Source organism: Epinephelus fuscoguttatus, linkage group LG1, assembly GCF_011397635.1.
Source record: "Epinephelus fuscoguttatus linkage group LG1, E.fuscoguttatus.final_Chr_v1".
Lineage (NCBI taxonomy): Eukaryota > Metazoa > Chordata > Actinopteri > Perciformes > Serranidae > Epinephelus > Epinephelus fuscoguttatus.
In genome coordinates this window covers 52109310-52135539 of record NC_064752.1, presented here as the reverse complement: position 1 = coordinate 52135539, position 26230 = coordinate 52109310, and the positions used below count along the sequence as shown (strand labels likewise).

Sequence of the window (26230 nt, the reverse complement as noted above, 5' to 3'; positions counted from 1 at the left end):
GGAAGCTGAAAACATCCCAGTTCTTGCATGGCCAGCATACTCACCGGACATGTCACCCACTGAGCATGTTTGGGATGCTCTGGATCGGCGTATACGACAGCATGTTCCAGTTCCTGCCAATATCCAGCAACTTCGCGCAGCCATTGAAGAGGAGTGGACCAACATTCCACAGGCCACAATCAACAACCTGATCAACTCTATGCGAAGGAGATGCGTTGCACTGCGTGAGGCAAATGGTGGTCACACCAGATACTGACTGGTTTTCTGACCCCCCCCCCAATAAAGCAAAACTGCACATTTCAGAGTGACCTTTTATTGTAGCCAGCCTAAGGCACACCTGTGCAATATTCATGCTGTCTAATCAGCATCTTGATATGCCACACCTGTGAGGTGGGATGGATTATCTCGGCAAAGGAGAAGTGTTCACTAACACAGATTTAGACAGATTTGTGAACAATATTTGTGAGGAAATGCTGTTTGCTGTTTTAGAGGCAACTTCCCGGTGAAGGCAGTGCTCTCGCTCCCGCTCCCGCTCCCGGTGTGTGTTGCGCAAAGGGTGGCGCAGTTATGTCCCACTCTTGTGTGGATTGCATGACCCATCTGGAGTTGGAAGATGGTCATGATCCTTTGTCCTTCTTGTCTGGGCATTGACTACCTGAAGGCAGGTCTATCCGAAGACGCTTGCATGAACTGCAGTTGCATGCCTTGGTCCCTGCGAGTCGCCAGACTGAGGGAGGTGGTGCATTTGGCCAGTGTCACGGGTGTTCCCCTAGACACGGTCCCGCTTCCTGCAGGCCAGCCTGGTAGGGCTAAGCGGCCAGCTGAAGAGGCTGAGAGTGCCCCATCTGACAAAAGGGCTAAGGGTAGTGCTTCACTGCTGTTCGTCGCGGGTAGCCTTGTGACAACTTTGTCAGAGTTGCGAGCTGCTCGCCCTCCAAGAGCTGCAATGAGCTAACGCTCTGATGAGAGGATTGTTGCGGTTTGCCGTGGACTCTCCTTCAGATCATCATCCTAGAAGCGGTTGGTCTCTACAGCTGGTTAACCAAGCTTAGTGATAAGTTTACTTTGTTAAGTTTTTGCTATTATGTATAACGCTAACTAATTGATGGTGAAGGCAGTGTACTCGCTCCCTCTCCCAACATTTGTAGTGTTATTTAACATACTTTATTTACTTGTCTTAGTGGTTAGCATTGTACCCGCTTGAGCTAACTTGTAGCTGTGCGTGCTTTATTATCATAGTTATCACCAGCGTTTTTGCTCAGCCTGCTTTAATTTATACATCTTGGTGGCAACTCGGTTGTGCCAATTTTTGTGTTTATAGCCACAGCAATCTAACCTTCATTGGTGAAGGCAGTGCTCTTGCTCCCGCTCCCAGCATAGGTGTATATTATTAACTATAGAAAGAGTTAGCTGTGTTTGCTTTGAGTTCATAGTTATCACCGGCGTTTTTGCTCGGCCTGCTTTAATTTATACATTTTGGTGGCAACTCGGCTGTGCCAATTTTTGTGTTTATAGCCACAGCAATCTAACCTTTGTTGGTGAAGGCAGTGCTCTCGCTCCCGCTCCCAGCATAGGTATGTTGACTTTATAGTTAGCTGAGGTGTTTATGCTTAAGCTTAACTTATATATATTTGTTGCAACCCTGTTGGTGACAGTAGTGTGTTCGCTCCCCCTCCCAGCATTTGTTGTTATTCTTTCGGTTAAATTTTGCTGGTTGTCACTATGTTGGGCAACCACTGCTGTTCGGCCTGTATGGCTTCTCTGCAGCCTTAAGATGGCCATAACATGTGCCCTCCTGCCTTGGTCTCAAGCATCTGAGGGAGGGCCTTTCATGAACTGCATGCATGAACTGCAGTTTCATGCCTCGGGCAGTGAGGGCTGCTAAACTGGCTGAGGTGGAATAACTGTTGGGCCATGTTCCATCACCAGAACAGTTGACTCCAGCTCAACCTAGCCGGTCAAAACGTCAGGCTGTTGAGACTGAGGGCGCCTCCTCCAGGAAGAAGGCAAAAGAGTCCAAACTTTCCTCCAAGGTGGAGCAGTTAACTGAGGAGCTTAACCAGATGAAATCCCTCTTCCTAGCCCTCCAGTCCAGGACTGGTGCAGGGGATGTGGGTGCTACTGCTCCTCTTGCGGCCATATTTTTTTCCTAGCAGCAGCTCAGTTCAGGGTACTTCCCTTCGGGCTGTCCCTCTCCCCGAGGGTGTTCACCTGATGCGTGGCTGCGGCCCTTGCACCTCTGCAGGCAGATGGCTCAACAATTCTGCCGTACTTAGACGATTGGCTGGTTTGTGCAACGTCCAGATCTCAAGTGGCTCACCATATGGCTCAGCTTCTCTCACATGTGGCCCGCCTGGGGTTGAGGGTGAACGCAAAAAAGAGCCACCTCGATCCTTCCCAGCAAAGGACATTCCTGGGGATCGAGCTGGACACCAACACTATCAGGGCCAGTCTGTTGTCCCAGCGTGTGGACGACATTCTCGAGTCCCTGTCTCCCTTCAGAAGGGGCAGAGTGGTCTCTTACATACAGTTCCTGCGCCTTGCAGGCAAACTAACAGCAGCCTCATCTGTGATCCCTCTGGGCTTACTTGTAACATGCCCACTGCAAAGATGGCTGAATGCCCTTCATCTGGACGCCGGGTGGCACAGACACAGGAGGGTCAGGGTGTCGCGGCAGTGCGTCCTCTCTCTGTCCCCGTGGTGGGAGAGGCCGTTTTTATCTCAAGCGTTGCCCATGGGCTCCATTCCTTCACCCAGGGAAGTTGTGATGGTGGACGCCTGTCCCACAGGATGGAGTGCAGTCTGGCAGAAGAGGACTGCCCAAGGTTGGTGGTCTGTTCAGGACAGCACACGACACATAAATGTTCTGGAACTGCAAGCCATACACCTGGCACTCAAGCACTTCATGCCTTACCTGAAGGGGAAGCACGTTCTTGTCCGCTCGGACAACACATCTGCTGTGGCCCAGGTCAACCATCAGGGAGAAACAAGATCGGAACAGTTACTCCGGGTGACCACAAGCCTTTTGATTTGGGCAACTCCCCACCATGTGCCTTCCGGGGGAGCAGAGCGCGATCGCAGATTTTCTCTCCTGGCACAAGCCCCCACCAGGGGAGTGGCGACGTACCCCCAAGGTGGTGGACAGGATTTGGGACCTTTTCAGACAGGCGGAGGTGGACCTCTTTGCCTCCAAGGAGTCAACTCATTGTCCCCTCTGATTCTCCTGGACAGGAGAGACCAGCCCGCTTGGGCAGGATGCCCTGGTGCATGACTGGCCGCAGGTGCTGCTTGATGCCTTTCCCTCTCTGCCTCTGATTCTGCCAACACTTCAGAAGGTCCTTCAGCATGGCCACAGGCTTCTTCTGGAGGCCCCCTCTGGTCAGGGAGGACTTGGTTTCCACTGCTGCACAGGCTCTGCCGCAGCTTGCCGTGGTCCCCTCCCAACAGGAGGGATCTCCCCTCACAGCTGGGGGGGCCGGATCTGGCACCCCGACCCTGGCTGCCTCCGCCTGTGGGTTTGGCCTTTGCAGGGCCCGGCCCACTCCTCTTAGGCTGTAGTGACGCCGTTTAGGGCACAATTCTTAATGCCAGGGCACCTTCCACTAGAGTGCAGTATGAGAACAGATGGAGGATGTTCTCTAATTGGTGTGCAGACAGGCAGGCAGACCCAGTGCACTGCCCTGTGGTGGTCATCCTGGATTTTTTACAGTCCCTTTTGGGTAGTGGGCATTCCCACTCCATCATAACGCTGTTCGTAACTGCCATCCCATGTCAGCACGCCAAAGTCGACAGGGTCACAGTGGGATCCCACAGACTGGTGTCCCTGTTTCTGAAGGGGGCCCTGGGACTGTGTCCTCCAGGCTAAGGGGGCCCCAGCATGGGACTTGCCCCTGGTACTGGAAGCATTGTGCAGGCCCCCCTTTGAGCCTCTAGCCCAGGTAGAGCTCAAGTGGCTATTAATGAAGATGGAGTTTCTCCTTGCCATTGCTTCTGCAAAACGGGTGGGAGAACTCCATGCCCTCTCTGTGAGTCACTCATGCTTGAGGTGGAACCCCGATGGGTCTGGTGTTACATTGTGGCCGAACTTGGCATTCCTCCCTAAAGTCTTGACACCCTCTATGCTTTTTTGCAGCTACTGGATCTAAAGCGAGAGCAGTGCCTTATTAAGCTTAATAAATCTTTTATTATGCACTTATTAAAAGTTAACTATGCTTTTTTGCAGCTACCGGATCTAAAGAGAGAACAGTGCCTTATTAAGCTTAATAAATCCTTTATTATGCACTTATTAACAGTTAACTATGCTTTTTGCAGCTCCCCATTCTGGAATGAGCACTACATGTGGTCAAGGTTGATAAAATGTGAAGAAACAATTGCATAACAATATAATGTTTCAGCGGTGAAACACAAAAACACACTTTAACATAGCTCTGTTGAAAAAAATTTTTCATATATTTTTTATCATTTATGCATGAATGGCAGCCACAAAGAGAACATTTTATAAAACATTACCTAAAACAGGCTGTTGAAAATAAAAATATAAAAGTACAATCATTAATACTTTCAACATTGAGGTACATTGTATATTGTAAAACACATTCTGAAAATGCGATTTAAAACATCAGTAATTACATCCACAGTGTACAAAAAGTGCAACTGCAACATAAAAACTGAGGTAGGTTTTAATGGGGGTGGGTTGCATTGTATGGAAAAGGGATACTTCAGCTGCCAGTATCGAGTTTAACGGAGGAATTTAAATGTACCAAGGTCAGGACAGAGCTCTTGTTATCTGGGAGTAAGGACGTGGTAGTTAGTGTGTGGAGTGTGGTTCCAAATCCAACCAAGGGGAGGAAGTAGAACCCAAGATCTGCAGATCAGGAGGCAGAGGCAGCTCTTAGGCATGCAGAGATTGTAGGTAATGTTCAGTTTGGCCGGGGAGGCCTGGGGCTTCGCTCAGGCAAACCGGTATGGAATAAAGCAGGTCTAAAAAGATAAAAGAAGGCTGGTTGTAGAACAGATATGTAGACAGGAAGAGATGTTAAGGGGTGCAAAGGTAGTGGCCCAGGCTAAACAGGGACACTGGTTGAATTGGGAAAGTGTAGAGAAGAGGAAGCTTAGCTGGAGGGACCTGTGGAGTATGGAGGAGAATCGTATTAGATTCCTGGTAGGGGCTACATACGATGTGTTACCAACCCCCCAGAACCTAAAACTGTGGGTAAATGAGGACCCATCATGCCCATTGTGTTCAGGTACCACAACCTTAAAGCATATTTTGTCAGGCTGTAAAGTTAGCTTGTCACAAGGCCGATATACATGGCAACATAACCAGGTGTTGAAATGTTTAGCTGCAGGCATCAAAGGGAAATTAAGACAGGTGAATTCAGAAGGTGTTAAGGATAGGAGTTTAGTAATTCAGTTTGTCCGTGAGAGAGAGAAATACAGAAGGGATAAGTTAGTGAGGAGGCAACGGTGTGGCTGCCTAGAAGGTGCTTGTGATTGGGAAATGCAAGTAGATTTAGGGGGAAAGCTTGTTGTTCCCCAGGAAATAGTTTGTACCAGGTGGAGGCCTGACTTAGTGTTGTGGTCAGTGAGTCAACGGATAGGTTATTTCATTGAGCTGACAGTTCCTTGGGAAGACTCAGTGGAAGAAGCCTATGAAAGAAAAAAGCTTAGATATGCAGACTTAGGAGCAGAAGCTGAGCAGCGAGGATGGAAGACTAGGATTTGTCCAGTGGAAGTGGGGTGTAGGGAATTCATAGCAAGATCAGCTGTCTCGCTCCTGGGGGAACTCGGAGTGCGGGGATAGAGTTTGAGGAAGACAGTGAGGGAAATGTCAGATGAAGCAATTAAATGTAGCCAGTGGATCGATAAGAGAAGAAATAATGTCAGTTGGGGGCCAGCAGGGGGAACTACTAAGTAGGGCACATAATTCCTTGAGATCAGGTGGAGAGATCCACTTCCTCTCAGGAGGAAATCCAGGAAGAGGAAGTATTTGAGTGTGGGAGTTGCCTATTTGAATCCATTTTGTCTGAGGCCATGCGGCAAGGTGAGTGTGCTTACTGATCCTGTAAGTTCATTGAGCTCCTTTAACTGTAGCTTATATTGTAGTTATGCTATGTAGCATGTGAAATAGAGTATGGTGAATGTGCTAGGAAAGGTAGTATCAGCCCTGTCTCTACCTGGAGCTCGCATGTATGGAGCCTGGGTTTGGTTGAAGATGGCAGTGCTGTTTGGGCTAAGAAAGCCATGTGTAAGTAAGGAGGAAGTCCAGGAAGAGGAAGGTTATTTAAGTGTGGGAGTGGCCTATTTGAATCCATTTTGTTTGAGGCCATGCGGCAAGGTGAGTGTGTTTGCTGATCCTTTAAGTTTATTTAGCTCATTTAACTTTAGCTTATATTGTAGTTATGCTATGTAGCGTGTGAAATAGAGTATGGTGAATGTGCTACGAAAGGTAGTATCAGCCCTGCTTCTACCTGGAGCTTGCATGTACGGAGCCTGGGTTTGGTTGAAGGTGGCAGTGCTGTTTGGGCTGAGAAAGCCATGCATAAGTAAGGTAAGGGAGGTTACTGGGTTGGTGCGGGGAGGGGAGCAGTGAGACCTGGCATTAGGGGAGTGTCTTTGGGACGCCAGAGATCACTGTCTAGCCTCCTGGAGGTGTCGTGGGACCAACTACACGAAACACTGGTGAAAGGAGGTTACCACCCGATGACCCCAAAGACATGCTAGTTATCACTGCTCACTGGTTTGTATAGTTAAGCCTTGCCATATTAGCTTATCATAGGGCTTAGGTTATTCACTGAGTGTTGATCCTTTCTCTAGAGCACAAACTTCTTGTGTTTATTTGAATTAATTAAAAAAAAAAAAAAAAAACAATAATAAAAGAAAATCAAAGCTGCAAGCAGCTGTGATGGGGCCCTTGCTCTCCTGTGCCACCGTGGGGGGCCAGCAAAACTCAGAGTAAATTAACCCTGACGTGTTGTGACGTTTCAACTTCCTACTCCAAAAAAACCCCTATGGGGAGGGTTTTTTGAAAATTTCAAGGGGGCACTATAGAGGCATTTTGTCCCCCCCATGGGCGATGCCCGTCAGATGCAAGAGTTCGCCATTCTTGACCTGTGTTTCAATTTTCATGAGGATATGAGGCCACTGAAGCCATCAAAAAGCCAAACATATTTGATGGCGATGGCGGCGCCATAGCGGCCACGTCCCTTGACATAGAGAAAAGCTTTTAATAACTTTTGATCAGCATGGTCTCAGGGTGATCTGTACCAAATCTGAAGTTGATTGGACAAAATCTGTAGGAGGAGTTTGTCAAAATACAAGGTGTCGAAATCACAAAATCGCCGTCAAAATGAAAAGTTGAAATCAAAATGGCCGACTTTGTGTTTGGAGTAGACCATTGGTGTCAGAGACTTTTTTGTGCATCTGGGCAACATACAGATATGTACCAGTTTTCATCTTCCTACTCCAAAAAAAGACACACACACAGGCTTGTGTCTGTCAGAGTGAAGCCATTGTTATGCTAATTAATGACTGCAAGTAGTTAGGTGACAGCCCAGGCACTTCAAGATGAGTTGACTATTGACTAATGATAACAGAATCAGCAGGAGGCATTTGACACCACAGCAGCAGCACAACCTCACACGTCACACTATCCAGGCACCGTTGTGATAGAAGTTAACCTGCGAGACAGTGGAGCACAAAGGCTCTGGAGAAGAGGCCGAGTTACTGACATGCAGTACGGCCGAGTTAGTGACATGCAGTAACAGGACACGAGAGAGAGAGAGAGGGAGAGAGAGAGAGAGAGAGAGAGAGGAGAGAGATAGAGAGAGAGGGGAGAGAAAGAGAGATAGAGAGAGAGCGAGAGAGAGAGACATAGAGAGATAGAGACCGATCAAATAAACGTATTTTAAAACTCGCTCCTTTGGCTCTGATACAGACATCTCACTCCCTGCCTGCAGTCCCCATTGCACTGGGCTTTGTAACAATGACCCGCCAACAGCCCCCTCTGATTGGCTACACGGCACAAGTGATAGCCAATCAACACTGATGCCTGTGCATGCTTTCACATCATTTCACATTGAGACACAGAACTCAGATGGAGCAGGAGAGGCTTTGGTAAGCAAGTGGTAATTTTGAAGGTAAGGTAAGTTTTAAAGTCACCACCACAACGTTATATGATCCATTTCAACGATGACATGCTTGCCCAGAGGCAAAATTTCGACGTAACTGCCTGTTTAATTCACATCAAGCGCGATACAATTTTGCAAACAGCCTATGATTTAGCTTCTAATAATAAATAGCACCAAGGCAAAAAAAATACACACAAGCATTTGTGTGTGTGTGTGTTTGTCTGACTGTGTGTGTGTGTGTGTGTGTGTGTGTGTGTGTGTGCCATACTTCTACTGTTATTATACGCATATGATTATTGTCACATATGTATACTATCAGATATTAATATATACTTTCAACATGTTGTACCACAATAGCCAGAATTATAATTATAATATTATTACTTTCATTAATGTTGTTGTAACACACACACACACACACACACACACACACACACAGACCGGTTTGTGTCTGTCAGAGTGAAGCTTTTGTTATGCTAATTAATGACAGCTGCAGCTGAGAGAGAGACTAGGTGAGAGCAGAATGGGTTGAAAATTTCTCAAACGAGTCCTTCCAGTTCCCAAACCGTGGGTCCGATCTTCAATCTGAAGGCATCATCAGACAGATAAACTTGTTCTGAATACAGAAATATATAGCTTTTATGTCTATGGACTCAAAAATGTGACCTTAGTCACAAGTTTACGATGTGTTGGCCCTCATCTTTTCTTACAGAGATCATCATAAGGAGTTGTGTCCTGCACCTTTGAACGCTTCTAAAATCCAAACCGTTCCAGTAATGACAAAGTCCTTCACAAGTTATGTTCACCGGGGGTGGAGCTGTCATGTGTGCAAGTTTGAAGCAGTTATGATAAACATTGTAGGAGCAAATATTTTTGAGAGAGAGAATTTGTGAAAAATGTCATCTTACAATGAAAGGGCAATAGCGCACTTCCTGTTGGACTTAGGTCAGGGGTTGCAGTGTGAGATTTATAGGACTTGATGAGACGAACGAGCCAGTTTGGTTTGGTCTTTCTACGGGATTCCTATCGGTCGCAGCGGGCATTTTAGTGTGTCTAGGTGGCACAAAAATCGTCGAGGTTTGTACGACATCACCTTTAAGACGCCATAAAATCCAAACCATTCAAGTAATGAAAAAGTTATACAGAATATCTGATTAAGACTAGTTGATCTGTCATGTGTGCGAGTTTGAAGCTGATACAATAAATGGTGTAGAAGGAGTAGATTTTTGAAGAAATTTTGAAAAAGAGCATTTTTGAGGCAAAATCTTACTTTGAAAGGGAAAAAGCTTACTTCCTCTTGTGTTTAGGTCATGGGTGTGAGTGCGTGATTTGTAGGTCTTGATGAGATGAACAAGACAGTTTTGGTTTGATCTGTCTAGGTCACTCCTACAAGCCACAGCGGCCATTTTAGTGTGCCTAGACTGCTAGGTGGCACTAGAGAGGCCGTTTTGGCACTTTTTGGATTAATTTTGTCATTTCCTAAAAGTTTTCGCCAGCCCTGACATGCGTGCCAATTTTGGTGAGTTTTGGAGCATGTTTAGGAGGTCAAATTCCAGTTTAAAGTGGCGGCGGGAGAAAGAAACAATAATTGTATGACAAGAAGATTTTTTAGGAAAGGCAGTTTTAAGGCAAAATCTTACTTTGAAAGGGCAAATAGCTCACTTCCTGTTGGATTTAGGTCAGGGGTGTCAGCGCGTGATTTTTAGGTCTTCATGAGACGAACACGGCAGTTTTAGTGTGCCTAGACTGCTAGGTGGCACTAGAGAGGCCGTTTTGGCACTTTTTGGATTCATTTTGTCATTTCCTAAAAGTTTTCGCCAGCCCTGACATGCGTGCCAATTTTGGTGAGTTTTGGAGCATGTTTAGGAGGTCAAATTCCAGTTTAAAGTGGCGGCGGGAGAAAGAAACAATAATTGTATGACAGAAGATTTTTTAGGAAAGGCAGTTTTAAGGCAAAATCTTACTTTGAAAGGGCAAATAGCTCACTTCCTGTTGGATTTAGGTCAGGGGTGTCAGCGCGTGATTTTTAGGTCTTCATGAGACGAACACGGCAGTTTTGGTTTCATGTTTCTACGACGTTCCTGCAGGCTGTAGCGGCCATTTTTGTGTACCTAGACTGCTAGGTGGCACTAGAGAGGCCGTTTTGGCACTTTTTGGATTAATTTTGTCATTTCCTAAAAGTTTTCGCCAGCCCTGACATGCATGCCAATTTTGGTGAGTTTTGGAGCATGTTTAGGAGGTCAAATTCCAGTTTAAAGTGGCGGCGGGAGAAAGAAACAATAATTGTATGACAAGAAGATTTTTTAGGAAAGGCAGTTTTAAGGCAAAATCTTACTTTGAAAGGGCAAATAGCTCACTTCCTGTTGGATTTAGGTCAGGGGTGTCAGCGCGTGATTTTTAGGTCTTCATGAGACGAACACGGCAGTTTTGGTTTCATGTTTCTACGACGTTCCTGCAGGCTGTAGCGGCCATTTTTGTGTGCCTAGATGGCACTACAGAGCCCATTTTGGCACTTTAGGGGTTAATTTTTTGATTTTCTAAAATTTTTCGACAGGTCTGACATGCGTGCCAATTTTGGTGAGTTTTTGAGCATGTTTAGGTCAAATTCCAGCTCAAAGAGGCGGCGGAAGAAAGAAAGAAATAATAATAATAAACGCACCAAAAACAAACTTTCAAACATTCAGATTGTTCAAACTTTATTGCTCTGTGAGCAGTCCTCTGCCTCTAGGCTCGGTCCCGAATTAAAGCTGCAAGCAGGGTTGGGCGGGACCTCGCACTTGCGCCCGTTTCGGCCCCCAGCTTATGTTGTCACTGTGAATTATTTAGAAATATCAAACATATTGCCACAAACATCAGAAAATCCTTACAGAGCTGAACGTTTTGATGTTTGAATGCTTTCTGTAGCTGTAGGTATGTACAAGTGATGTCACAATATGCAAATTAGATGAGCAAATTTCTTCCCATCAGATTCATCTTCCTTTATTTTGAGGATGAGATGACAAAAACAGCACAAAACAAAAGAAATCTACTGTGTCAATATGTTCAAAATGTTGTTTTACTGAGATTTATGAAATCCAATATGGCCGCCACCTAGTGACGCCACAATATGCAAATTAGATGAGTTAATTTACTCCCATGACAAACTTTGGGTCATGATGAATAGTTTTCTCATTTACAGCATGCCTCTATCTGTAACCACTTTCAAGCCACAGTCTTTTGAAATGTTGAAATGAAAATGGAATATTTTCCTCAATAAACTCTGGCACCTAAAGGGTTAAAATGGAGAATGTGGCCCTGTCATGTCTGCATGTGAGATGTAGACACGCACACACATCATGTTTCTGTGAGTTTGTGTGTGACAGCGGTTGCCATGTGCACCTGGCAGAAGAGCAGAGACAGACAGAGACAGAACACAGAGAGACCTGTTTTAGTGGAGATTTACCTCCTCGAACAAGTTGATAAAGTTATACAGAAGATCTGTTTAGCAGCAGTTGAGGTGGCATGTGTGTGTCTTTAAAGCCGATACAATAAACGGTGCAGGAGGAGATGTTTTTTTTTAAGAGCATGTTTGAGGCGAAATCTTACTTTGAAAGGTCAAATAGCTCACTTCCTGTTGGAATTAGGTCATGGGTGTCAGCGTGTGATTTGTATGTCGAACACGGCAGTTTTGGTTTGATATTTCTACGTCATTCCTATGGGCCACAGTGGCCAGTTTAGTGCACCTAGGTGGCGCTAGAGAGCCCATTTTGGCACTTTAAGGGTTAATAATGTGTATTTGCTGTTTCAAATGAAGATTCTGCTGCTGTAATCTGTCCTTTAAAGATTGTGAGACACACAGACAGAGAGCCGTGTGTGGCCCTGTCTGTGTGTGCAGCCGTTGTCATGGCGATTAGTGACTTGCCTGCACCTGAGGTGCACACAGAGCTCATGAGAGAGCAGATCAGCAAAGGCTGTTTAATATGGGTTTTAACTCCTCGAACAAGTTCTTCCCATACCCAAACCGTTGGTCCAATCAAGAAAATAAAGTGATGGTGAGAGACAGCCACTTCTCGTGAACGCCTGTGTGGTGTTTTATATTTCTAGAGTCAAAAATGTGGTCATAGGAGCGAGTTTAAAATGTGTTGCACCCCAGCTGTTTCCAGAAATTTCTCCTCTGAGTTTACATGGGAGTGAATGAGAAAAAATAATCGGCACTCCCTTCGCTTTGGAGCCACTCAGCAAAAATGTGTACGTGTGAGAGATTCCATGTCAACACGTCTGTGAGCAGGACAAATTTCCCTACGTTTTGTGGTATAAATTGTGTATGTACAGTGAAAATTGTGGCCGTATGACCGAGTTGAAGAGAAAATTCAAGTATGAGTAGAGGGCTGTGTTGCATGTGTGTGTGTGCTGCTGTTGTCAAGGTGATTCCTGACTTGCTTGCACCTGGGGGCACACAGAGAGCTCATGAGAGAGCAGATCAGCCAAGGCTGTTTATAATGGGTTTGAACTCCTCGAACAAATTCTTCCCATACCCAAACCGTTGGTCCAATAATGAAAATAAAGTGATTGTGAGAGAGAGCCACTTCTTGTGAACGCACGTGTCATGTTATATATTTCTAGAGTCAAAAATGTGGTCACAGGAGCGAGTTACAAATGTGTTGCACCTCAGCTGTTTCCAGAAAGTTCTCCTCTCAGATTACATGGGAGTGAATGAGAAAAAAATCGGCACTCCCTTCGCTTTGGAGCCGCTCAGCAAAAATGTGTACATGTGACAGATTCCACGTCACCATTTCTGTGACCAGGACAAATTTTCCTACGTTTTTTTTTTGTATAAATTGTGTATGTTCAGTGAAAATTGTGGCCGTATGAGCGAGTTGAAGAGAAAATTTCTTGATGAGTTTACAGCTGCTCTCCACTCTAGTGATGACATCACCCACTCTAGCTCACGCAATACACACCCATTATAAAGTCTGAGAAGGGCTGAAAACTTCATGTATTTTAAACTGACTTTGTAGAAAAACTAAAAGAGATATTGAAAATTTGAATTAGTTCCTGAAAGTCGACGGCAGCGTCAACGTTTGAGAGTTGGAACGGAGTTTCTACGTCAATGTATGAATTCGTGATGTGTGGGTGAAGATGAGTGAGTTTGAAGGATTTTCTCATTGACTTCCATTATAACAAAGTTTCAGAAAACACTGAATATTTTTGAAAGATTGAATGGGATTGAAAAGTTGAATCATATGTAAAAAGTCAGCAAAATCATGAATATTTTCCATTTTGAATGGAGTTTCTAGCTGAAAGTACGAATCGGTAGTCACAGTTTGAAAAAAGGTGAAATGTTTAGATTTTTGAGGATTCCGTAATACATTCCCAGTGGGAAAAGGATTTGGGAAAAATCGGAAATATCTCAGAAAGTATGAATGTTAGGAAAAAAGTGAATAGATCCGTGATTGTCCTAATTCAGCTGAACGTTTTCATGTTTGAATGGTTTCAATCGGTTGAAGTTTGTGGAACAAGTAGCGAACCAACCGTTTTTGCTCCATCCGCTTTAATAGAAGCCGGAATTGTAACGTTGAATAATAATCATAAACAGCGCGATTTCAATAGCGTCCTCCGCGGACGACTTCGTCGTCGCTTGGGCCCTAATAAATAATAATAATAATAAACTGCGTGATTCCAATTCCAGTCTGTAGGTATTTGCCAGGCTACTTAACCTATATAGCATGCTGCCCCACATTGATTCCAGTGTGCATTCATGAACGACTGGATTGCATTTATTTAAAATAATAAACAAAGAAAAATAACACAAAACAATTACACAAGTACTCCTTTCTAGCACAGACTGTAAAAAGTGGACGTAACTACCATGACATCACCCATTGGTTTGTAACATACAAACATACAACAATTAATTGGCAGATTATCACAGTGACAATACCATTAGAAAGTATTCTAAAAACTGAAATACTTTGAAAGGATCCTGTGTCTTAAGTTGAATTTAGTTCAAAAGCATGTTTGCCTGGAAGTTGTTAATTACACTACATGAGCTGTTTCCTTTTTTTTTTGCTTTATTGGTTTTCATCATCACAACAGTATGGGAGAGGAAGAATCGGTGGCACTTGGAGAAGATGGAAATGGGTGTTCGGCATGCTTGGTGTGCAGCAGCAGAGGAAAAGAGAGCAAAGCCAGTGCTGTGCCTTGTAGAAAGAAGAGGTCGACAAGACCTTCTCCCACTCATTGCACACCATGTCAGGACAGGATCATCCTTCATTAGCGATAAATGGCGTGCTTATCGTGTCCTACCTGCGCTCGGCTACAATCACATGACTGTAAATCATACAAGGTGGTATGTAGATCCCCAAACAGGTGCCCACACACAACACATAGAAAGAGCCTGGTGTAGCATTAAGGAGCAAGTTTGGAGACAAAGAGGCAATCAAACCGAGCGCATAATGTCTGACCATCTTTGTCTTGTTGAGTGGACTGAATAGCTGGGCAGGAAACACAAAGATGGTCCTCTTGGTAGGCTACTACGTGATGTAACTAAGAGGTACAGAGTAGGCTAGAATGAAGGCCAGAAAACAAGCGGGTAGCTCCGTGTCTGAAAAGTGAAGCCAATGCGGAAGTGCCTTAAACCTGCATTCTTTCTAATGGCCAGCAGAGGGCGACTCCACTTGCTCCAAAAAGAAGTCCGTTTGTATAGAAGTCTATCATAAAATGACTCTACTTCTCACTTGATTTATTACCTCAGTAAACATTTTCCTAGTGTGTTTATGATCTCAATTGCTAGAATCAAGTCTTCAATACAGCATGATGTTCATTTTGTAAATTATGGTCCCATTTAGAGTAAAATACACGATAAAAGCAGGGTATGTTTTAGGGTGTGGTTACCACTGCAGCAACCCTGGTAACGTACATTACATATTGCAACCCCAGATCAGGAAAGGAGTGGGTCACTTCTGGCTCCAAAAATCCAAGATGGCGGCAGCCAAATCACCAAACTCGTGGCTTCAAAACGGGAGTCCACAAACCAATGGGTGATGTCACGGTAGTTACGTCCACTTTTTACAGTCTATGCTAGAAAGGAGTACTTGTGTAATTATTTTGTGTCATTTTTCTTTCTTTATTATTTTAAATAAATGCAATCCAGTCTTTCATGAATGCACACTGCACTTTTTTTTTTAATTAATTTTTTTTTTAATTTAAAAAAAAATTTAATTAAAACTTTTTTTGTGGATGTGATTACTGATGTTTTAAATCACATTTTAAGAATGTGTTTTACAATATATAATGTACCTCAATGTTGAAAGTATCAATGATTGTATTTTTATATTTTTATTTTCAACAGCCTGTTTTAGGCAATGTTTTATAAAATGTTCTCTTTGTGGCTGCCATTCATGCATGAAAATGACAACTAAAAAAAAACAAATTTTCAAAAGAGCTGTGTTAAAGTGTGTTTTTGTGTTTCACCGCTGAAACATTATATTGTTATGCAATTGTTTCTTCACATTTTATCAACTTTGACCACATGTAGTGCTCATTCCAGAATGGAGAGCTGCAAAAAGCATAGTTAACTGTTAATAAGTGCATAATAAAGGGTTTATTAAGCTTAATAAGGCACTGTTCTCGCTTTAGATCTGGTAGCTGCAAAAAAGCATAGTTAACTTTTAATAAGTGCATAATAAAGGATTTATTAAGCTTAATAAGGCACTGTTCTTGCTTTAGATCTGGTAGCTGCAAAAAAGCATAGCTAACTGTTAATAAGTGCATAGTTAACTGTTAATAAATGCATAATAAAGTATGTTTTAATCTTAATAAAGCAACAAAAAATTTTTAGTAAAGGTTTAACAATAAATGTGTTTGTAATGCTATTATAAACAATTGTAAGAAACTCATAAGGCTTTTTTTAACATTCTTAAGCAGTCTATACACTGTTAACAAGTTTCTTATAAGTGCTCATAAATGTCTTACAATCTAACAATTAATATGTTTATAATGTTATCATTTACACGTATATTGTCTTATTAAACATTTAATAATGTTAATAAGCATCTTATCCACCTTATTTTTCACGGAAACACGGAGGCAAAACAGAACGCAGCCAGCTTCCGTTTTTTTGTGCGACACTTCCGGTCCAGCACTCTTACCACTGTGTAAATGGGAATCACCTTGTTGTTTACCTTGCTGAGTTTAGCTATATATATGTATATATATTTGTAAAGTCTATAAACACAATGACTGAACAAACATTATACATTTCTCTGTGTGTAATTAATAACATGGTTATAGTAGATTAGCTGGGCTAACCGTTAGCTGTTAGCCGTTAGCCGTGTCTGTAATAACTCACTAAACTCACAAAGTGGCCCGTGAAAAAAAAAAATTCTCCAGCGGATGTCTTAGTTACAACATGATTGAGCTAATTGGAGTAGTTTCATGTCGTATCCGACAACGGGAGGCTTTTAATGGATGGCGATCCTGATGTTAGCTTTGCTGCTAGTGTTAACGTTAGCTGTCCCTGTCAGCTGCAGCCACTGATGCTTTCTAGACATCGTGATTTCCCAAAACTGAATAAATACCACACATAGCAACACAAAACTGCTTTGCTAGCTCAATCATGTTGTAACGGCTGGATGGTTGATGCGTACATGCTGATTCAGGTGCTATCAGAGCCGATCCGCGTATCACTATGGCTTAATGATCAACTCAGTCAATTAAAACAACCCGTCCTGTGTTAGGAGTGTATGTCGCCGACAGAAAGAAAGAAAGAAAGAAAGAAAGAAAAGGGAAAAAAAGATAGAAAAGCAGCGTACACCTCACATATTTATTTCTCACAGTTGCGTGTACGTTTGGCTGGCATGCAGAAGCACCGTCTATGTGTCGAGGGTGCGAGCCGCAGCTTCAGCTGCTCAGGTAGAGAGGCTTAGCCCGGTGTGTTTTTTCGCTGATTCGGTTCTGCAGGTTCTCTGCTGGTACACTGGAGACGGGGGTCAAGCAGTTTGTCTCACTCGGGATAAACTGTGCTTTTTTGGTTCATAGTTTATGATTGACGTGCGATTTATTCGCGTTTAGAGGGAATAAATTTCCGTTATAACGGAAACGTGGACACAGTTATCTATACAAAATACACAGACTAACTAACTGATTGACTAACATAAACAACTAAAAATTGAAAAAAACATAGCTTGCACCGTTAGCTTCGGTAAGGGAAAGCATGAGGGAAAACGGCTGACCGGAAGTCACGCACAAAAAAACGGAAGTTGATCACTATTTACTTCCGTGTTTGAAAATAAGGTGGATAAGGAGTTATAAGCACCTTATTACATATTAACTAACGCCTATTACAAGGACCTTAAATAAAACGCTTCCCATTTATACTTAATCCTGATGCAGTCATAATGCTCTTAATTCACACTCATTAACACACATAAAGTATCAACTGTCTTATGGCTGCTCTTGACCAGTTATAAATTAGAGGTGGACTGATGGGGTTTATAATGCATTATGAATAGGCTATACACACTATATAGGTATTCATAACGCATTATAAGCCCTATCACTCAACCTTTAGTTTATAACTGGACAAGAGCAGCCATAAGACACTTCACGTTTGTCATAAATTATAAATCACATCTATAATGTTTTATGACAGTTGATAAAGTGCATTAGAAAGCATTATGTGTGTTTATGAGTGTAGTCATAGAGCATTAAAAATGCATTATGATACACTATGAATGCCCTCATAATGCATTATAGATGTGGTTTTCATAGAAAACGTTACTGGATTTTTCATTGAACATAAACATGTTGTGAATTTTAAAAGCGCTTACATCTACTTTATTTCACTAAATGTTTTGTTCATGGACTTAACAAACGATTATGTCTTTGGAATCATTTGGAAACAGCCCCATGCAGCCACCACTGACATTTAATTCTCTAGTAGGATTATTAAGGATGAGCTCACTTCTAGTTGTACTGCATAAAGCACAAGACATATTGATCTGGTCAATCTCCCTCTACTAACCCGGTCCTCACAGCCAAACACAAAGCAACTTCAGCTGAAATTGACTATATTCAACACCCGCTCCCTCAACAACCAAAGTCTCATTCTCAATGAATTCATAATGGACAATAACCTGGACTTTCTCAGTCTCACTGAAACCTGGCAAAAACCTCTGGACTACTTGTCATTGAACCAAACCACACCTACAGGATACGCTTACATTGACAAACCCTGTACAGAAGGCTGGGGCGGTGGCATTGCTGCCATCTTCAGGAAAAATAGTACAATATCCACCGTCTCCATCCCTCCTGCCCCCTCATTTGAACACCTCATCTTCAAACTCTCTGGTCCCTGTCCTCTGGTCACAGCCATCATTTATGGCCCCCCCAAACCACATCCCTCCTTCCTCTCTGATCTTGCTGAGATCTTTCTGACCCAGTTATCTGCCATCTCACCATCTGTTCTCCTCCTGGGTGACTTCAATCTACACATTGACAGTACAGACAATAAACCTGCCACAGAATTTCTGGAACTGCTACACTGACTCAACTTCACCCAACACATGAACTTCCCAACACACAACCATGGTCACATTCTGGACTTGTTCTGCTCCACTAATCTCAACATTCCACAATCTACACATCTCTGACCACTTGGCTATCGCTATGGACACAGGCATCCCTATCCCCACCACAAAACACAACCGGACCATAACTTTCAGAAATCTTATATCCCTCAGCTCTCTCAGCCTCACTCACCCATTGTCTGTCTGCCTCACCTCCCCTGCCGTCTGATGACCCCGCTGAACTGAACTACTACAACGACACGCTCTCCTCCTGCTTGGATCAGCTCGCCCCCACCAAAACAAAAACCGTCTCATTCACTCACTCTGCCCCCTGGTACACTCCCGCACTTTGCCAAATGAAGACCCAGAAACGACAACTTGAAAGACTCTGCAAGAAAACCGGTTTATCAGTTCACCTCCTAGCCTACACCGACCATCTACAACAATACAAAGATGCACTCAACATTGCCTGGTCCACCCACTACTCTCATCTCATCCACTCTGGCTCCACCAACCCCAAGGCTCTGTTCTCCACCATAATCTCCCTCCTCAAACCATATGACAACAGCTCTTCATCATTCACCACTGAAAAGTGCCAATCCTTCTTATCATAATTCCAAACAAAAATAAACATCATCTACAGTAACCTCAAGTTCCAGGATCCCTCTGATCTCCCCACCTGCCTCACCACCCATCACCATTCAGCCCCTGTCCCACTTCTCTCCAGTATCCCCAGCACAGTTAACAACCATCATGACCAGAAAAAAAAACCTATACCTGCACTCTGGATCCATACCATCCAAACTCATTAAGGACTGCCTCCCTGTCATCTCCCCACTCATTACTGGTATTATTAATGCCTCCCTCAGCTCTGGTTCCGTCCCCCAAACCCTCAAACTGGCTGCCATCACACAAATCATCAAAAAACCCGGTTTAAAGCCCGACAATCCAAGTAACTTCCGCCCCATCTCCAATCTCCCCTTCCTGTCAAAAATCCTGGAGCGTGCTGTTGCCTCACAACTCAGAACCCACCTCACCTCCAATAACCTGTTTAAATCTTTCCAATCCGGTTTCCATTCAAAAACAGCCCTCCTGAAAGTCACCAACCACCTCCTCCTCTCCTTAGACTCTGGACACCACAACATTCTTATCCTGCTTGGCCTCACAGCAGCCTTTGACACCATCAATCACTCCATCCTGCTCTCCCGACTGGAATCATCTCTCCACATCACCGGCACAGCACTCTCCTGGATTCACTCCTACCTCACCAACCGACACCAGCTCATCAGTATAAACAACTGCACCTCCCCCACCGCTCCCCTGTCCCAAGGTGTCCCCCAGGGGTCAGTGCTTGGTCCCCTACTCTTCATCCTCTACAAGCTCCCCCTTGGCAAGATCATCCGTCGTCACGGCCTCCAGTTCCATTGCTACACTAACGACATCCAACTGTACATCTCCACCAAATCCACCACCAACACCACCCACTCCACACTCACCAACTGTCTCACTGAAATAAAATCATGGATGCAAACAAACTCCAAGCATCTCCAACTGAACAGTGACAAATTTGACATAATCATCATTGACCCCACATCCAGCACCAAAGCCACCCACAACCTCTGACTCAACTTCAGAGTAGATCAGGAGCCAGAGCCCTCAGCTATCAGGCTCCTCTCCTGTGGAATCATCTTCCTGTTGCGGTCCGGGAGGCAGACACGGTCTCCACATTTAAGACTAGACTTAAGACTTTCGTCTTTGATAAAGCTTATAGTTAGGGCCGGCTCAGGCTTGCCTTGTACCAGCCCCTAGTTAGGCTGACTTAGGCCTAGTCTGCCGGGGGGACCTCCTATAATACATCGGACACCTTCTCTTCTTCTCTCTCTCTCTCGCGTCCTGTTACTGCATCTTGCTAACTTGGCCATACTGCATACTAACTCGGCTTCTTCTCTGGAGCCTTTGTGCTCCACTGTCTTGCAGGTTAACTAGTATCGCAGCGTTGCCTGGATAGTGTGTGGTTGTGTTGCTGCCGTGGTCCTGCCAGATGCCTCCTGCTGTTGCTGTTATCATTAATCATACTTCTACTGTTATTTTACACATATGATTATTGTCACATATGTATACTATCAAATATTAATATATACTTTCAACATATTATACCACAATAACCAGGATTATAATTATAATATTATTACTTCCATTAATGTTGTTGTAAGCTATTACCATTATCGTCTGTCCTGCATCTCTCTCTGTCTCTCTTTCTGTCTCATTGTGTATGTTGTTCTGTTCTGTACAACATCTATTGCATGTCTGTCCGTCCTGGAAGAAGGATCCCTCCTCAGGTGCTCTTCCTCAGGTTTCTACTGTTTTTTACTCCTGTTAAAGGGTTTTTTTTGGGGGAGTTTTTCCTTATCCGCTGCAAGGGTCCTAGGGACAGAGGGATGTCGTATGCTGTAAAGCCCTGTGAGGCAAATTGTGATTTGTGATATTGGGCTTTATAAATAAAACTGATTGATTGATTGACTTCGATAACTGCAATCTGTCTCCCTGACCACACACCCACAACCTAGGAATTATCTTCGACAGCCAGCTAAGGTCTGACCACCCCATCAATCACATCACCAGGACTGCCGTCTTCCACCTCAAGAACATTGCCCATCTCCACCCCTCACTCACCTTCTCTGCTGCAGAAACCCTCATCCATGCATTACATCCAGACTGGACTATTGCAATAGCATCCTCTATGGCTCATCATTCAAACTTCTCAATAAACTTCAATACATCGCATACAGTTCAAAATCCTCCTCCTCACACACAAAGCACTCAACAACCAGGCCCCCTCCTACCTCACACACCTACTCCACCACTACACCCCCTCCCGCGAACTCCGCTCATTCAAAGGAAATCTCCTGTCACTACCTGCACAGACCAAGCACCGAACCTGGGGGGAAAAGGCCTTCTCCATCACTGCCCCCTCCCTCTGGAGCTCGCTCCCCAAACCCATCCGTGTCTGCACACACCTCCCAACATTCAAGACCATGCTCAAAACTCACTTTTTTAAATAAGCTTTTAAAGTATAAGTTTGTGTGTTTTATACAGTTTTATTGCTGTTTTCAAGTTTTGTTCTAACTTATGATTTTTTAAAAAACTGTAGTGTATTTGAGCATTTGTTAAAAGCACTTACAAATAAAATGTATTATTATTATTATTATTATTATTATAAAGTGGTTTAGATAATCAGGATAAACTGTTAATTGTTTACCACCTGTCATGTCATCTGATTACTTAAGTTTCTTATCATGTCAGACTTCTTTGCAGTGATGTTGCCCTATACCAAAATTTCAGCAATTGCTTGGATGAGTGCAGTATTATCAAAGCCAATCATGTTGTGGACAGAAAAATGAAAATTAAACCTACATTATAATAAAGCATAGTTTCATCCCTGTTAAACACCTCTGTGTGAAGTTATTAACACCACCCTAGCAAATGGCAGAACTGTGGCAAGATGAATTGCAGGACAGGATGTCAATAATCCATTAAAAATGGACAAAACAAGCAAGAGTCACAGTGCTCACATGTTGCTTTTATGTTTTAAGAAGAGTAATAAAAATTGCAAAGCAACTGAAAATAATGTATTCTGTTTTTCAGGTAATATTTTCTGATGTAGGACTCACCTCCTCATCTGAGCTGCTTGAGGTCCCCTTGCCATTTCCTACAAAGACAGACAGCAACATTTTCCATCTTTGTCTCAACTGTCTTCTTGTTACATGCTGTTATAGCTATATTAACAACAGAAAAACTGAAAACTTCAATAGGCCACACCCCTTACATCATGAGTCTAAAAAATGATGGTCAATCAACCAAGCCATAACTTGAAGTTGTGTTTAGATTAAACTAAGTGGACAGACCTCACAATAAATCCTGAACATACACACCAAGTTTGATTCACATCTGTTAAAGTGTGGTGAAATGACTTTGAGATGCAGTTATTGAAACTCTGCATACACTGTAAGGATGAAATAAACATGTGATTGGTCTCATTCCTTTAGACAACATAAAATCAGCTAAACTAGCTTTGTAAAGGCTTTATTTTTGAACTTTGGAAATTAAGCTACTTTATCCCGTTGGCATTGTCACTTGATGCTATATCCATTTTTTGTAATGTCCATCATGATGGATTGTCTTTTTCTGTTCATTTGCTTAAAGTGAAAAACAGTAATTTGACATCTATTTTCATTTTTTTTAATTTGTTTTTTTATTGACTGTATCAATACAAAATTTGGTATGCAGCTTTGGAGGACACAATTCTTTTACAAATGAACAAGGTTGGTCAAAAATTATGGCCACAATCAATCAAAAAGTCTTCACCAAGGGCAGGGCATAGCAGGAAAAAAGCCATAACTGAAGCTATTTTAGAGCAATGCTAATTAATGCCAGTGGAGACTTCCTACATTAGGTCCCGAACATACTGTACACACCAAGTTTCTTTCCCACCTGTAAAAGGGGAGCAACAGGGCAAAGGAGTGGAGGAGCAAACAACATGGAGGGACCCTACATTGTGCATACCATCGTCAGATAGACCTACCAGTGGCTGGAGAATGCTGGACTGACAGACAGCACAAAGGCACTAATCAGTGCAGCACAAGAACAGGCCCTAAGCTCAGGGGCCATAGAGGCCAGGGTCTACCACAGCAGATCAGACCCAAGGTGCAGACTGTGCAAAGATGCCCCTGAGCAGTCCAGCACATAGTGGTAGGGTGTAAGATGCAGGCAGGATCAGCAAACATTTTCACAATCAGGAGACACAGCAACACTACCATCCCACTGGATTTTGTGTTCATTTGATGATGTAAGTCCATCACTTTTAGCTCTAGTTTGTTCTCCACCAACTCCTAAATTGAAAAGGCTGGCTTTTTAGATGCATAAAGTTCCATTATTTTCACCATGCTGCTTTCTAGAACCAAAGAAAACTGCAGAGTTGGCAAGTAGGTCTCTGTGGGTTAACCCCTTTGTGTAACCTCTTACAAATTAGAGGTAGACAACAAGTGATGCCTACTAGTGATGGATGATAGTCCATCACAACAGTGCACCTACCCTCAGTAAGGCCCTTGAGTATCTACAGCATGCTTTTAACAGAGTACAAACACAACTGTCCCACCTGAAGCTCATCCTCAATGCTGAAAAAAATCAAGCTAATGATCTTAACAGTAAGACACCAGACTTAAATCAGAGCATTGTTACCACTAAAGGTCAATACACTGAGGCAGTGTCCACGTTTAAATACTGGGGTCTGCCCATTTTTCTGACAGCCCATTGGTCTGACATCCCATTGTTCTGGCCATATTAAACCTATTGTTCCGAAGTCCCGTTGTTCCAAAATTATCATGATGCCCAGTGGTTAGGGTCTGGTTAGGTTTAGGCACAAAAACCACTTGGTTAGGATTAGGAAATGATCATGGTGTGGGTTAAAATGAAAAATAAAGTGGCAAACACATAAGCCGTGAGCCTGCTCCGCCTCAAGCCTTTCCCAGCTGACCGAGAGCCGGTCATGGCACACCATTAAGGCAGAAATACGCCCACTGGGAGCCATTCAGCACCGCGGAAAGCTCCCCACACAACCCGGACCCCAGAGTTAATAACAGGAGGTTATGGTGTTTCATTCTCTCCTCTCTATGACACTTGTATCTTGACCAGTAGCCTACTTTTGTTGCGTTGCTGATCCTCTATGGTACACAAATACAGTAATAATCACATATCGGAACAATGGGACGTTGGACTAATGAGAGGTCGGAAGGTTTGTCACTGGCTGTGAATCCCTCACTCATCATTGTACACTGTACTGCAAAGTTAATTGGCCTGCTCTTTCTGTTCGACGGCTAACTCACTGGTATATCTTTATCTATAGAGCCATTTTGGACAGACTCCCCGGTTACTTTGGTGAGTACCTATGCCAAAAACTTAGCTCTCGTGGGTTGCGATCCCAGGACATTATCACCATGACTGTCCCGAGAGTTCGGACTGAAATGGGCAAAAAGGCTTTCATGTACTCTGCCCCCACAACATGGAATATTCTACAAAACACACTAAAACTCCAGGACAGAATCACACTAAATGAATTCAAATGTGCTGTAAGGCTACAGAATGTGAATCCATTAGCATTTGTAATTGTTTTAATTGAAAGCCATACTCCTATACACTTTTACTTATTTTTGCACTGAGCTAATTTGTGTCAACATTTGTTGTCATTGTTGTGGCTATTGCTCTTGTTGATGTTTTTGTTATGTCTTGTTTTTCAGGAATCTGCATAGCTGCCTTTCTTGGCCAGGACTCTCTTGTAAAACAGATTTTAATCTCAATGAGTCTATTACCTGGTTAAATAAAGGTTAATAATAGCCCAATGTTGATGTACAAAATATTGACTAGTATGACATTAATATGTAGCTGTGCAAAAATAGTTGGCTACATGGGAGGCAGCTGAAAAAAAATCATTCATACCTTCACTATGTTCATCAGGTGGGGGCACTTGACGTCGATGATGACTGTAATAGTGGGCGACTGAGTTGGCATACATATTTGCATGGAAGTCGACTGCTGACAATGGTGTTCTCCTTGTAAATAACCTGTCACTGAGTTTTTGACCTAGAGCATAGAACTGTAGTTAGTTTTTATATATTTGCAACAAATAAAACATATACAAAGGGAAAAAATATTTAAAATGCAATACAACAATACAGTGTACTCAGCAATATTTTTGTCTCCTTGTCAAAAAAGTAAACCTAATACATCAGGGTTTGAAAAAACGTAAGACATTTTGGTACCTCAGTTGCTGCTAAGTTTGTTTATTCCGAACAGGCAGAACGGGTCAGACTCTCTGTTTATGCTGGGAATGCTGCACTTTAGATTTGGTTCCTCAAACAACAAATAAGTGGACACTGATGTAGCATTTCAAAGGTGAAGAGCTCAAAATCTTAACAGGTCAGGTCATTTAAATTGCAATATATTCAAAATATTCAAGAGCAACATTTACAGAAACAGAGACCCTGTTGGTATATACTGTCCGTATATTAAGAGCTGTTTCCACCAAGCAGTACAGCACAGTATGGTCCAGTTGTTCGGTACGTTTTTTTCCCGTTTTCTCTTCAGAAAGTTGCGGAAGGTACCAATGGAACTGTTCCTAACCCTTACCATTTTTGGACGGCAGTAGCTCAGCCCACAGGGACTTGGGTGGGAACCGGAGGGTCGCCTGTTCGAGTCCCCGTCCGGACCAAAATATGGAGCGTGGACTGGTGGCTGGAGAGGTGCCAGTTCACCTCCTGGGCACTGCCAAGGTGCCCTTGAGCAAGGCACTGAACCCCCCAGCCGCTCGGGGCGCCTCACCAAGGGCAGCCCCCTCACTCTTGGACGTGCTGTGGACGTGCTGACGTATTGCGGTAGGCGAATTGTGTCATTTCCGGTGTTTCTGTGACAGCGTCTCTGTACTGCTCTGGTGAATTCTAGTAGCCTGTTTTCTCACTTCAGTTGCTTTAACGTCTACTTCCAGTCTTAACCCACACTGGT

The 26230-nt window shown here is 43.4% G+C and overlaps 1 protein-coding gene across 5 annotated transcripts in view; it reads right to left on the bottom strand.

Annotated features, from left to right (window-relative positions):
- The window catches only part of LOC125885493 (uncharacterized), an 84544-nt gene that overhangs the window by 3285 nt on the left and 55029 nt on the right, over positions 1-26230 (bottom strand). For 2 of the 5 annotated variants that reach the window (XM_049571045.1, XM_049571055.1), the window contains 2 exons: positions 25169-25312; positions 22348-22385 (listed from right to left, as the gene is read on the bottom strand). The exons of 1 other annotated variant lie outside the window; for it this stretch is intronic. In XM_049571045.1, coding sequence (XP_049427002.1) covers positions 22348-22385; positions 25169-25312 — 182 coding nt within the window. Of the gene's footprint in view, positions 1-22347; positions 22386-25168; positions 25805-25858; positions 25996-26230 lie in introns of those variants that run through there. 2 more of the 5 variants (XM_049571083.1, XM_049571075.1) reach the window with 2 other exon arrangements.